Source organism: Astatotilapia calliptera, chromosome 10 (genome assembly GCF_964374335.1).
Source record: "Astatotilapia calliptera chromosome 10, fAstCal68.1, whole genome shotgun sequence".
In the NCBI taxonomy this organism is placed as follows: Eukaryota; Metazoa; Chordata; class Actinopteri; order Cichliformes; family Cichlidae; genus Astatotilapia; species Astatotilapia calliptera.
This window is the reverse complement of record NC_137431.1, coordinates 23,582,073-23,595,177: the sequence shown is the minus strand read 5'-3', so window position 1 is coordinate 23,595,177 and position 13,105 is coordinate 23,582,073. Positions and strand designations below refer to the sequence as shown.

General features: G+C 38.1%; 2 protein-coding genes across 5 annotated transcripts in view; one reads left to right on the top strand and one right to left on the bottom strand.

Moving 5' to 3' along the window:
- Nucleotides 1-4,652, top strand: part of dpysl3 (dihydropyrimidinase like 3) — a 44,542-nt gene extending 39,890 nt beyond the window's left edge. For all 4 annotated transcript variants that reach the window (XM_026181654.2, XM_026181652.2, XM_080307240.1 and 1 more), the window contains exon 14: nucleotides 2,852-4,652. In XM_026181654.2, the coding sequence (XP_026037439.1) occupies nucleotides 2,852-2,946 (95 nt within the window). In that variant the 3' untranslated portion in view covers nucleotides 2,947-4,652. The remainder of the gene's footprint in view (nucleotides 1-2,851) is intronic.
- A 4,930-nt stretch (nucleotides 4,653-9,582) lies between these two features.
- stk32a (serine/threonine kinase 32A) overlaps nucleotides 9,583-13,105 on the bottom strand; it is a 63,290-nt gene continuing 59,767 nt past the window's right edge. Inside the window, exons 11-12 of the mRNA XM_026181893.2 lie at nucleotides 12,530-12,594; nucleotides 9,583-9,849 (exon numbers count right to left, since the gene is read on the bottom strand). Coding sequence (XP_026037678.2) covers nucleotides 9,732-9,849; nucleotides 12,530-12,594 — 183 coding nt within the window. The 3' untranslated portion in view covers nucleotides 9,583-9,731. The remainder of the gene's footprint in view (nucleotides 9,850-12,529; nucleotides 12,595-13,105) is intronic.

Here is a 13,105-nt window from a genome sequence, read left to right as displayed (position 1 = left end):
GTAAACATGACCCTGGATTAAGCACGCCTTTAATGTTAAAAGCGTTTAAAATATGTGCAAAAGTCTTGATCCACTTTATATAACTTTATATTTTGCTCCCAAGAAGCAAGACAGTTTCGTCATTTTTATTTCAAAGGTCTTTCATAGTTTTCACTCATTTCCAGTCTAGTTCTCGTACCTGACTATTTTCAGAGGAATGTTTATATTAAACCACTTAACGCTGACCTATGACTCATTCAAGCATAAATAAGTCACCTAACTCGAGGGATGAACCTGTGTTGTGTTTGCACATAGCAGATAACTTAACAAACAGACATTTTTAAATTGTATCTGTCAGCAATTTCTTTATACGAATCTATGGATATTGGCAAAGATAACACATGTTGACATTAACATCAACTACAGTAATACAGCCTCTCTAATAGAATTCAAGCCCTCTTAATATTTTAGCAACATGAACTGTTGTAGGCTTTGCAAAGCCAGGATATGTGTTAAGATTTGTGTCTGTTTTTTATATTCTTAATTTAGTTTTTTAGTTTTGCTCCGGGTCCTTTACCTCCTGTAATTCCTCTCTGTCGTTCTCGCTCTCATCCTCTTTTCTGTCTCTCTTAAAATGTGTCCGTTAAATAAAGGCAAAAAGCCAACAAATACATTTAACAAGGTAGCATAAAAGAAAATACTTTGAAAAGATTTTTAGAAAGCTGCAGGAAATGAAGTTTTCACCACATTTGAACCTATGTTTCAAGCTTTAAAAAGTACAGCATTTGCAGTCATCTGGACCTGATTTGTTAAGATACTATAATGTGAGAGCTCACAATAACATTCACGTTTGACATCTGTTAAATTTTGCTGGGCTGCTGAGTGACAGTATGATTGTGCCCATTTGTCAGGGCAGCACTAGATTAGCTTCAAGTAAACAAATGTGAGAAATGCACTTTGTCAAGCTACCAAGCAGTGACGCTTCATACGCGTGTTAAAATCCCAAGCCACTCAGTGTTTGCGCTGTTTTACAATCAAACAGAGCGACCGTAGCTGATTCTATCCTCCCTGACTGACTAAACGTGTCCATGTGTAGCATTACATCAGTGAGAGCAACTCTGGTTAACCTGGAGAGACCACAGCTGGGTTCACTGTAGTCTTTGGAAGTCGTTACAAATATATGGATCATTTTTAAAAGCTGATAACTCATTTGGATAAAGAACTGTACTTAATGAAGTTTGGCATTTACTGTATTAAGCAACCTGTCTTTGCAAGTGTTTGAACTCAGAGATGAAAAAAGACAATGACCTCCACTGGAAAGAATTTCTAAATTTGAGTACATGATTTAAGAGGGGAGTAAGACTGCTCCTACTTTCCCAGGCTTTGAAATATTAACATTAAGTAAGTTTGCTGTATAATTGTATGTGCCTTCGTGTGCATGCTCTCTCACTGAGTCTGATCTGTTATAGTTTTCCTTGTTAGTTGCCTGCAGAGTACATTTGCTTGTCTGGAAGAAGTTGGGAAGGATTGTTTGCTTAGACACAGTGTATCATAGTCTGACATCATTCCACTTTCCATTTATACACGCACTGATCATTAGTTAGACCAGGCAACCTGACTTATCATTTGGAAACACCATTCTTTATGTCAGACTTAAGCATCTTTTGTTAATGTTTCACAGTCCTCGTACAGCAGTAGGTCTACTCACACTCACATTTGCATCCCCCTGTCACTTCAGTGATACATACCATATGTCATAGATAATGATGTGTTTCAAGAAGCCCTCTAGTGTTGGGAAAGTAATAACGTGAGTGCATCATGGCAATTATTTGTGTGCCGTGATGACATGAAAGCTGTCCTGTCTGACAGGATTGACAAATGCTGCTACTGGTTTCCAGTGGAGGGCAAAAGGGAGTAAATCCCACCATCAGTTCTCTGATTTATTTAATCTGTCACATGTTTTCACATTACTGTAGTCCCAACATACAAGACTATCTCGGTGGTTTTGTTATGTTACTTTCATCTCAACAAAACGACACAGCATAACCTAATTTGTACAAGGGCAGAGGCGCTCCGACTGCTTTGTACATCTGATCGAGTTACACTCATTTGATATGGTTTAACATTGTTAGAGCTTAAATTCAACCCAGTCACCCTAAGAAATTAATTTAGTTCCATAAAGCCTAACCAATCAGATATGAAGGGGCAAAATATTAGATGATTATATATCTTTGTAACACTTTATGCTAGGGGCTTACTTTCTTTACACCGGAGAACTGATTTGGGGTTCAAATGAGGGGTCTGGTGAGATTTTAATCCTGTTGTGGGATATTTTATTTTTTATTTTAATACAGTAATCATATAACTTTTATACATTCCTGAGACATCACCAATAGCGTAGTATTTCATAGGATTATGACGTTGAGATTAAACAAACATATAATAGGCCAAATGCTCTAGATCTTACATGGTAAAAGAACATTTTACTCATGACTGTATGATAAATATTTACCCTATTACCTATTTTCACAGCTTTAAGAAAAATTGGGGTTTTAAAGTAAACAGTAGACTACACAAAGACATATGTAATTGACACTTTACCATTAATTTCATGAACATGCACTTGAGATTATCAGTGCATAACTAAATTTGTAAATGTATGTTCCTCCCATATCTAAATTGCTTGCCAGTGTTTTCCATGCAAGCACAAGTAATTTATAGGAATTTGATTGGATTTAATTAGAAATCTGTGTTCATTTCTCAGAGAAACCCTGCAGATGTCTTCTTTTTGTACTCTTTGACTCTGCTTTCTGCCCCCACCCCCCAGCCGATATCTTTGGTCTCTTTATCTTGTCCATCTCTCTCTTTGCAGGTCCTCCCACCCCTGATGACATCCCCATCAGGCCTGCTGGAAGGCGCATCGTAGTGCCCCCTGGTGGTCGTTCCAACATCACATCTCTCAGTTAAACAGCAGGACACGCAGAAAGAAAATGACAACAGCCAGAGTGCAGGATTGAAGAGGGGAGGGGGGAGGAGATGCAGAGGACCACGATTATTTCAAAGTTACAAAAACAAACAAAAGAAAAAAGCAAAACACTGAATCCTCATGCCTTACCTGTCACAATGCTACTATGCTCATATGAGAAAAGTATCCCTTTTCCTCTGGAATGTGAACCAGCGTCAAGTATATAGATGGTTGTGTTTTGGGATTTTTTTTTTTTTTTACTGAAAGTGTGAAATTTCCACCAAATTCACATGACTGATCTAAGTCTCATTACTCATCTATGTGGAATAGTTATCTGGTACTTTGGCAATGTGAAAACATCAGGAAAACTCAGTATAATCACACAAAAACAAAACAAAAAAACAAACCCTGTTCGCAAAGGAAAACGGATACCACATGTCTCAGAATGACGCTATCGTTCGTTCATCCTGTTCGGCTTTCAATGTCACCCCTTTTCAGTAGCCTGCTTGCTCCATAGTCAGCAAAACATAACACTAGATTCCACGGTAGCCATGTATTATCTTGCAGTATGTTTGGTTAGCTCTAGGTGGCATTGTACATATGGTAGATGTGATGTAGCTTTGTGGATGATGTTGTTGCAGCTTGTTTGGGTTTCCTGGACCAAGTTAAAGGTAGTTATCGAATCTGAGGGCAGGAGTGCTGTCGGGCATGGAGCTGCATGGGCCACATTAATATGGGTGACGTGATCCATGATACTGCTGCACTCCTCCTCTTTGCTTTTTGGTGACTACCATCCCCATGATGTACTGTACTGATTATTGATGTTTAAAAAAAAAAGGAATATGGACAAATCTGTTTGGGAAAGATTATGTGAAAACAAAAGAATAGAAAGAAGAATTATTAGAAACATTTTTTTTTCCAGATTTTTTTCTTAATCCCAAAAAAACGTTTATATGAGTTTTTTGTTTCCTGCATTCCATCGTCACTAGAAAAAAAGAGCTTTGCGAGAAACCGTCCTTTGCATTTGCTTCTAACTTACTGGCTGTTTCTGCAATCCTGAATCATCTGGAAAAGGATAAAGGGAGGGGAAAAAAGATTATGAAAGGATGATCACACGAATTAAAAATAAATGTAACTGTCCCTTGTAACTACGACTTTAACTGAAGAGCTTTGCAACTGAGGGCAACAAAAAAGACTGATGCAATGAATTGATGAAGTATAACAAACCTGCTTTATGATAACACTTTAGCTCTGGCTTTATTTTTTTCATTCAAGACTAGGACAAGGGGAAGCCCGTCATTCCCTCTGTCATCACAGCATAGCCCTCTAATGCAGCACATTTAACATCAGCACGAATATAACTGAGCCCAGTTCAGTTTACCTAAATACTCTGGATGTGATTGTGTTGGGGGGCGTTTGTGTTTTTTTCATGTCTTTGCTGTTTCTTGATAAGGCAGAGGATTGCAGTGCAGTAAGGTAAGCTTTGTATTCTGTTGTTGGCCCATTGTGGGGGGAGAGGGGAAGACGATTGTGTTTTTTTTAATCTGGCAGGTGGTTTGTTGTATTTATGTTACTTTGACAACCTTTGTTACTGTTTTTATGTTGTTTCTTTTTTACTGTTGTATCGAAACCCAGAGATGGCAGGTCAAAAATACAGTGTGCTTTGGACGTATGATTTGTTTCCAGAATAAACATGAGTTGCAACTTATTGGCTGACTTGTTTTATTTTATAATATTAATTATTTAACATCAAGATGTATGGAAATATTTAATAGACTAGTTTGAGTGTGTAAAGCAGGGAAGGCTTCAAGGCAGTTTTTTTACAACCCTGTTTCCAAAAAAGTTGGCATTTTGCATAAAATGTAAATTTAAAAACAAACAAACAATCGTTTGAAGCAAATATATAATTGAAAATATTACAACAAATGCTCTAGCAGCAAATGAAAGTTGTACGCTACACTATAAAAATGATCTACTTTGATTAACTTTGCTTCTTTCACTTCACATCTGTTTTGCATCCATAATTACTTTTTAATTCTGGATGTTGTTTGGACAAATGTTCTGGCACCATCATGGTATATGCACTTCGCGTGTTAGGTCATTCTTATGTATTTTGTGAAAAGTTGCCATGACTCACTTCCCAATAAATAGTGATTAGAGCCCTGCAGCACTATACCTCTGCATAAACATCTTTATGTGGCCACAGTTTCTGCTTTATTGGCCTGCATATCTCCGGGGATGATCGAAGAACTTCTGACATCTCTACACATGTGCAAGATCTACAGTGCTGTGCTGAAGTAAGTTAGTAGTAGATTAAGATAACCTGAGTAAATACAAAACTTATTTTGAAATCTGATTTTGTTTATTAAGCAAAAAGAGCCTCATCTGCCTCTGTTAGGCTCAGTGTTCATGATTTAGCAAGAATGGTCAGCACTCTAATAATACAGAAGCACTTCCAGGAAGGTTCATGGTTTAAAACATTTATTCTAAGAGCAAAGTTTATTAGTGCCAGATGCCTGTTATCCAGGTTTCTCAGTCAAAGTGTCAGAACTGTGTCTGCTTTTGTCTTAACTATTTGCATGTGTCATGTATTTGCTCATTATGGAAAACTCAGCCTCCTGCAGCTACTGGTATGGAAACATAGCTGTGGCACAGTTTGTGCAGGATTTCAGTATTTCTCTATCCTGAAATCCTAAAAGGTTTTCCACTGCCTTGGAAATGTGAAGCAGCTTATTATGCATTAAACACCTTATTACTGTCAACAATAGAATTAGCATAATCATTGCAGTAAAACTTCAGCAAACATACTGTCAGCGCTGCAGCGAGGAAGGGACTGTAAGAATGACAGTGTGCAGGTCCAGCAGTACAGAAAGGTGTACCACTCACACCTCGAGTGAAATTTAATCATAGTTAAGTCTCAGGATGCCAGGCAATGTTGGCATTTTGTTTAAACAAAGGTTAAGAAAATAACATAATAAAATTACATGTGCTTCCACGACAGAGAAAAAAGAATGAAATCTGACTACTTTGGCTGGACAAAGTGTCCATAGTCTCTCATAGGTCTTTCATAGCGGGGGCTACATACACATGCCCTCAGTTTTATGGTCCAGCAGTAAAACTTCTGCGAGGTCCCTCTTGGATTGTTAGGTAGTGAGTAAATGTCTCATGACATCACTGTGATGATGGGGAAAAGCAGACGGAGCAATGAGTCTGCAACCGCAATCTAAACAGAAGTGTGCATGGTGGCTGTAAGTGCACACTGTGATTTGATTTCACATCATTATCAGAATACTCTCCAGAAATTTGTCAAGCATCTTCAGACATGCACAAAAACTGCAAATACACTTGATGTAAACAAACAACGCTGTAACAGGACGAGTTATGAATATCTCTCCTTCCCTTAACATTTACATTTAACTTACGGAGTTCAGATTGTTTCAGATGAGCCTGTGAGACTCATCCAGTCCTTTCATTTCCCACTTGGTGAAGTAGTGCTGATGCCAGTCATGCAGTAGTAATAAAATAAGGGGTTTGACTGTGTAGTATTATTATTTCCTGTACTTTAAGTGTTATTGGAAATGTATTAATAGTTGAGAGCGTTAATGCGCTCTTATTTGCCTTGGAAAATTATAGATTATAAGTAATAAATCACCTTTATTATCAAACACAGTGGACATTTTCTCATTTTTGCACACGCACTAACAAACTGGCAGCGATTCCCTTACCTTCTTGATAAGCAGAGAGATCATCAAGCTGAGGTTTGCTGATTATATCTGTTTGATGCCCAGCAGATTGGGGAAGTATTTATCAGCTGAGAGTCCCATCCCCACCAACTCAGATCAGCCATTTATGTGGAAAGTGCTGCCTCAGCTCTGGTTTCTATGGAGGAGAGATTGGACTGTGCCTTCGAGATAACCTAGGGAAGGGCTGGTCTCAGGTCTCAGGTCTGTATTTGTAGATGCATGTGGGTGAGAGAAGGGACAGGAAATGCTTTGAGTTTGTTTGATACTGACTGCATTAAAGGAATTCCCTGAGACACTTATCCACTGCCAATTTAGCCTAGTGTCGCACTGACAGTAAACAATGGCCACTGAAGCAGGTTTTTCAATATACATTAGCTTGGTTTTGATTTCTCCACATGTGATACCAAAAATGTTTTCAACTTTCTCCTTTTTGCACATTAACCATAGGTTTCCAATCCAAGACTCACTGTACCTGTAGTCAGTTACCACTAGGGGGCAGCATTATCTTTAGACTGGAGCAGAGTAATCTCCGAATCAAACTTCTTTTCTTTTTTTTAATGGAATAAAGCACAAGGACAGTCAGGTTGGTTCAGAAAAAGAAAGTTATTATTTAAGGCACACCTTAACAGTTTGCAACTCCAACACATTTAATTACAATAAACACACAGTGACAACTGAAGGACAACAAAACCGTAAGAGGGGTGAGATTCACATGTGTGGAACAAGTGTATTCTCAGAATAAATTCTTCTTCTTTTTCTTCTAACACATATGTTTTGTTGAGAAATTATATTACCTGGGTCAAGTACCATTTGCCATTGAGTTTTGTTTTGGGGTTGTTGTTTTTCTTTTGGTTTCTGAAGGTGGCAAATGTGCCACATTGAGGCAATAATTCCAACATTTTGATACCCGTATAAGATCAAATTGAAATACTGTTTGCTTGACGTGTATCCAGGATTATTCCATCTACTGAACTATCCCACCTTATAATATACAGACACCTTTTACAGAAACCCACCTTTGAATTTCTAAAATCACATCTATGACAACAACAACGACACCACAAAAGTAATTTGAAAAACATTGCACCTGTCTTCAGTAGAAAAGTGCCAAGAGTCATTCAATTAGAGATTAAACTACATTTTAAATGTAATTACAAGAGATCATAGACTTGAAAGGATTGAGTGATACTGCAGCTAGACAAGCTCAAGGTCAATAGAGTGGCACAGTGGGATTAGTATAAATCACATTGACTTACAGATTGTGAAAAGAGCTCAGGTTTTTAAAACATGCACATATAGCTATGGGAACCAGCTGTGTGCCATATCTATGGTCTAAGGCACCCCTCTGCAAACCTCAGAGGCAGGTGTGGTTTTCGGATATAATATTGAACAAGTCTATGGCAAATCTTACTGAACGAAAGAAGGGTGTTTTCACGCCTTGTATTCATTTGGATGCTGCCAAATTTTATATCAGTGTTGTAGCAGCTGCACAAATGTGTTGATGCAGCGACAGATTGCAAATGGATTCAGTTTTTTATGGGAGCAATTAAGAGCGATTACAAATTTGCAGACTTATCTGGTGGCACATATGCATTTGGTTGTATCCAACACAAAACAGGAAGAACATAAGTAAAAAATACAAAAACAGACATGAGTGCAGACAATAACTGAAAAATGAATGCAGTCTAGGAGTCAGCTTAATTATCATCTAGAAAACCACCCTAAGGAGATAAATATTCACTCACAGCATAAGATCTTTATTTTTTTTTTGTTTCTCTGTGCATAAATGCTACACTTTATGAAGAAGCATGTGCAAAGCGAGGTTCAGTGCAGAACATATAACATCTACCCTCTAGCTTTTTTCTATGTTTTCATCGCAGTGAACCTTTTTGTGGAGACCCAGTTTGTCATTTGCAGATTGAAGCAAAGGTTAGTCCAAAATGTCAGCGTTTTGATGAAGATTTCCATCAGGACACACTGATTAAAGTCAGCATGAAACGTAAAAGCTCCATATAAACATCCAAGGTTGAGAGAAAAAGCTAGTTTGGTAGCTGCATTTTAAATACACATCATGACTCATAAGCAAGTCAAGGAAACATATGGGATGCTTTGCTTATATCTGCTGTTGATTGGAACTGGGACTTCAAACCAAATGCTAAAATCCTATCATCTTTGTTAACTGGCAAAGCTATGCAACATGACCACTACCAACATGTACCTGCTGCTCTGATAAAATGAGCCATTCGTGCTCAGTTCTACAATTTAGCTACATAGAATTTTTTCTTAGAGGAACTAGTGTTTGCTGTGTTAAATCAAATATCTTGTTTTATGTTTCAAAGTTGTTCAGTTTTAATGTTTTGCACTCCTATTGTCATGCTCATGTCCCGATATTACCGTAAATAGAGCACACTGTACAATGGCGTCATCCTCAGTGTTCTTCAACACCTGCTGCCCACCTGCTATGTTGTCGGTCTAATTCCGTCTTGTTGTCATTTTTTATGTAGCACTGGTGAACCATGTTACACTTACATAACCACCACGGACTAAAAAGTCTCCCATCCAAGCAGCAGCAGCACATATAGCTTTTGGCCATGGTTGACCAGCTGATCAGATGTGGCTTTGTCAGGCAGGGAAGTGACTACCATTTCACCTCAGCAACTGCTCGGAGTAGAGGCTGAGCAGATATTAGAGCACCAGATGGATGTAAGGGAACATTATATGAGTGACACTCTGCTGAGAGCCATTCTTCTTGGTGACAGGAAAAATGCCTCGCTCGGGCATGGCTGCTGCTCCAGGAGTCCATTTCACTCCTGCAGTTCTGGAGTTCTTCGTAATTAATTTTTTGTGAGTGAACAGAGATGCACAAGTGCATACTGTGGCGCATTTGTGTTGTGGATAACAAAGTGGTGCAGGAACACTGAAGGCCAGTTTCGAGTGCCTGTGCTCATAGAATAATATGTGTCTGGGTGCAAATTGCAGATAGATATAAGCCGTGGGCAGGTGCAAGTGATGAGGGAGTAAGCAGGGATCTCGCATCATGAGATCTATCCTGATAAGTAGGCAGCTGGCTCGATATTGTTGTTCTGTCCATCTTCTATTGCCTTGTTCTTCTCACTTGTGGACAATTCAGAGGACTCGGTGTCCGCCACTGCTTTTCTTGACCTGTTGATGAAAGATTTATTTGAGTAGATATAAAGTCTGTTGCTATATTCTGCAAGAATACTGTAAAAGTTAACAATAACACATCTTTTCATCTTCCATGCAATGACTTAGTAACTAATTGCACTGAAATTGGATCATTTTAGCTTGACATTCAACCTGTAATTGCTAGCCTGGCATTTTATGATTTTTTTTTAAATGGATACTTAAGAGGGAAACATGTATCAGCTGGTGGTACAGATATTATTCCCTGTGATGGCAAAAACATGTAGCTGGTCCTATTTTACAGTAATTGTTCTTTTAAAGCTAAACCTACTGACCTTTTCTCCTACCTCATCAACCAAAATTTTAGCTATTTGTTACCTTAAAATTTGGTCTCCTTGTACACTAGTCTAAAAATTGATGTTTTTACAGGAGCATCAATTTTTAGATTAGCGTCCATAGGAATTAAGAGGGTAGGTAGCAAGCAGACGCTGCTAATCAAATGCACTTGATTAGCTAATCACCAACAAGTGTGAACACCTCTGTAAAAGCAGAGCTTTTAGCAGTTTGGTAGTCACAAAATGTAACACAATGACCTTAAAGAAGGAGCTGTTGCTACCCACCAACCTAGGAACCATTATAAGCCATTTCCACCCAATTTGAAGTCAAGTGAGAAAGGTTATTCACAAGTAAAGAACATTGAAGATTCTCGCCAATCTCAGGCATGGACGTCCCAGCAATTTCACTATAAGATCAGACCACAATACTCAGAAAAATTCCCAAAAAGCCAATAGCTACATGAGAGACTCTACAAGCCTTGGTTAGCATGAAAAGAACAAGAACAAGGTTTGTTCAGAAGTGTTCCCAGTAGGAATCTTATTCTCTCTAAAAACAACACAGCAATTCGATTTAGGTTTGCAAAGCTGCATCGAACAAACAATAATAATGGATTGCATTTATATAGCGCTTTACAATTCCACTATTCATTCACACACTGGTGGAGGCAAGCTACAGTTGTAGCCACAGCTGCCCTGGGACCGACTGACAGAAGCGAGGATGCCATATCGCACCATCAGCCCCAATGGCCATCATCAGTAGGCGGTAGGTGAAGTGTCTTGCCCAAGGACACAACGACCAAAACAGCTGGGGATCGAACCAGCAACTTTCCAGTTACAAGATGAGCTTTCCAACCCGCTGAACAACGGTCGCCCACCCAGACCAAATGGCAAACATATTATGCCAAAAGTCAAGCATGGTGTTGGAGGGATGATGATTTGGATCTGTTTTTCAGCCATTCATTGAATCCACCATGAATGCCACTCTATACATAAACAGTAGAGTCTATATGTAGACATTTTAGAATATAATATGAGGACATATGTCTGATTAAAACTCCAAACTGGGTCATGTGATAGGACAATGATCACAAGAACAGCAGCAAATCTACAAAAGAATGGCTGAAAAGAAAAAAAGTAAGGTGGCACAATGGGCCAAAGTCAAGACCTCGATCCACTTGATAAGTTGTGTCAAGAAATCAAGAGAACTGTGCATAAAAGAATGCCTGCAAACTTTAATGACCTGAAGCAACATTGTAAAGAAGAGTGAGCTTTTCATCTCTAGTTTCTACTCTGAGCCGTGGAGTCGGTTATTCCAGCTGCCTGCTGAGCTTGCACACCTGACTCTCCTCACTCTGTGGCATCTATGAGTTGACTTTTATAGACAACTTCAACTTGTTTTAGGAGCACAGAAAGCTTTACTGGAGGGATGATCTACACCCTAATAGAACCCGTTCACAGGACTGTATACATCATTAAGCATACATTATACTGCCAAAAAGTCCATAAGTAATCTAAGTCATACCTTAAATCCTGTAAAATAACAATGGCACTTTGAAATAATACTAAAATATATTTTCTAAATTAAGCTTTTAGGTTTTTTTCTATTGTTGTCTTTTTCCAGCTTTCCAACTGTTTAATTTGTTATTTGTATGTTGATAATACTACATATCATTTAATTTCATATAATGAATATAGAAGTTCATGAAATAAAGTATAAATATTTACACTTTCAGGTTAAGCTAGCTGAAGACTAAATTACCATTTTATTTTACAGCAAATTGAGTCAAACTAATTTCCTCAAAGCAACAATTTCATAGCCTCTAATATCTGTTTTTATGCCTTTTCTGTGTACTATTGGCTTGGCTTGGGATAATAAGGTTTGATAAATGATTTAGATAGACTGAAATAATCATGAAATTATTTTATGTTCTTGTAGAATATGCCACTGCGTGAGTCAACATTGCACCTGCCTGAACATTTCCTTATGCAAATTATGGTGGTGAATCATATCTCTTATTACTTCCAGAAACTTCTGATATACAGGATATATTCAGTACTGGGCAGCCTTTACCAGTTGTTAATTTTTTTAATACCTTCCTTTATGCTTCCACCAAGCAGCAAGGATTATTCTATTATTCCTGGTTACAGCTAGAATATTTATTAAACCGCATATCCAGCAAACCAAACAATCATTATTATTATTGTTGTTATTATTATTACTAATGATGGTGAAAAGGCATAGTATTTACAGTGTTACCTTCATTTTGAGTCATTGTTTCTCATTTTTCATTTACTGAAAGCTACAGTGCTATTTATTCCATGAGAAGGCAGTATTAGCTGGTGAAGAAAGAATAGGCTCTTACTTTTCTCTGTTGAAGACAATGAAGTCTCTCTGGACATTATCCAAACGCTGCTGCAGCTGCCCATTCTGGGGGAGAGACAAATGTAAAAAAAAATCAGCTGTGACTCACTACTGGCAGTTGTGAAGAAGCAACAATAAAATCACATCCAGCCATTAATCATGGTTATTCTTCTTGTCTTGGTGACTTGGATTTGTAATATGTGCTGGTGCACAGTACAGCGCAAATTGTTTGAATTGTCCAAAAAGTGCCAGTTGAAAAAATTCACCCAACTTATAAGACTGCATGTCTGAACCTGCTTAATGCAGGCCTACTCGGGACATATTTGGCCCACTTAATGATGTTAGACTACTCTAATGCCAAGACAAGGAGACAGGTGCTTTCTCACTTTCCCTAGGAGGCAATGAGGAGAGATCACAGAAATACATCATCATTATCACACTGTATTCATTGTGTGTGGGCACTAAAGAGAAACTAGGAGATACAACACAAGAGAGAAAAATAGAGAAAAACTGAATATGTAATAACCCTAAATTAAGTGTAATAAAGCTGCCCCTGCTTCAAACCTTTATTGAATTT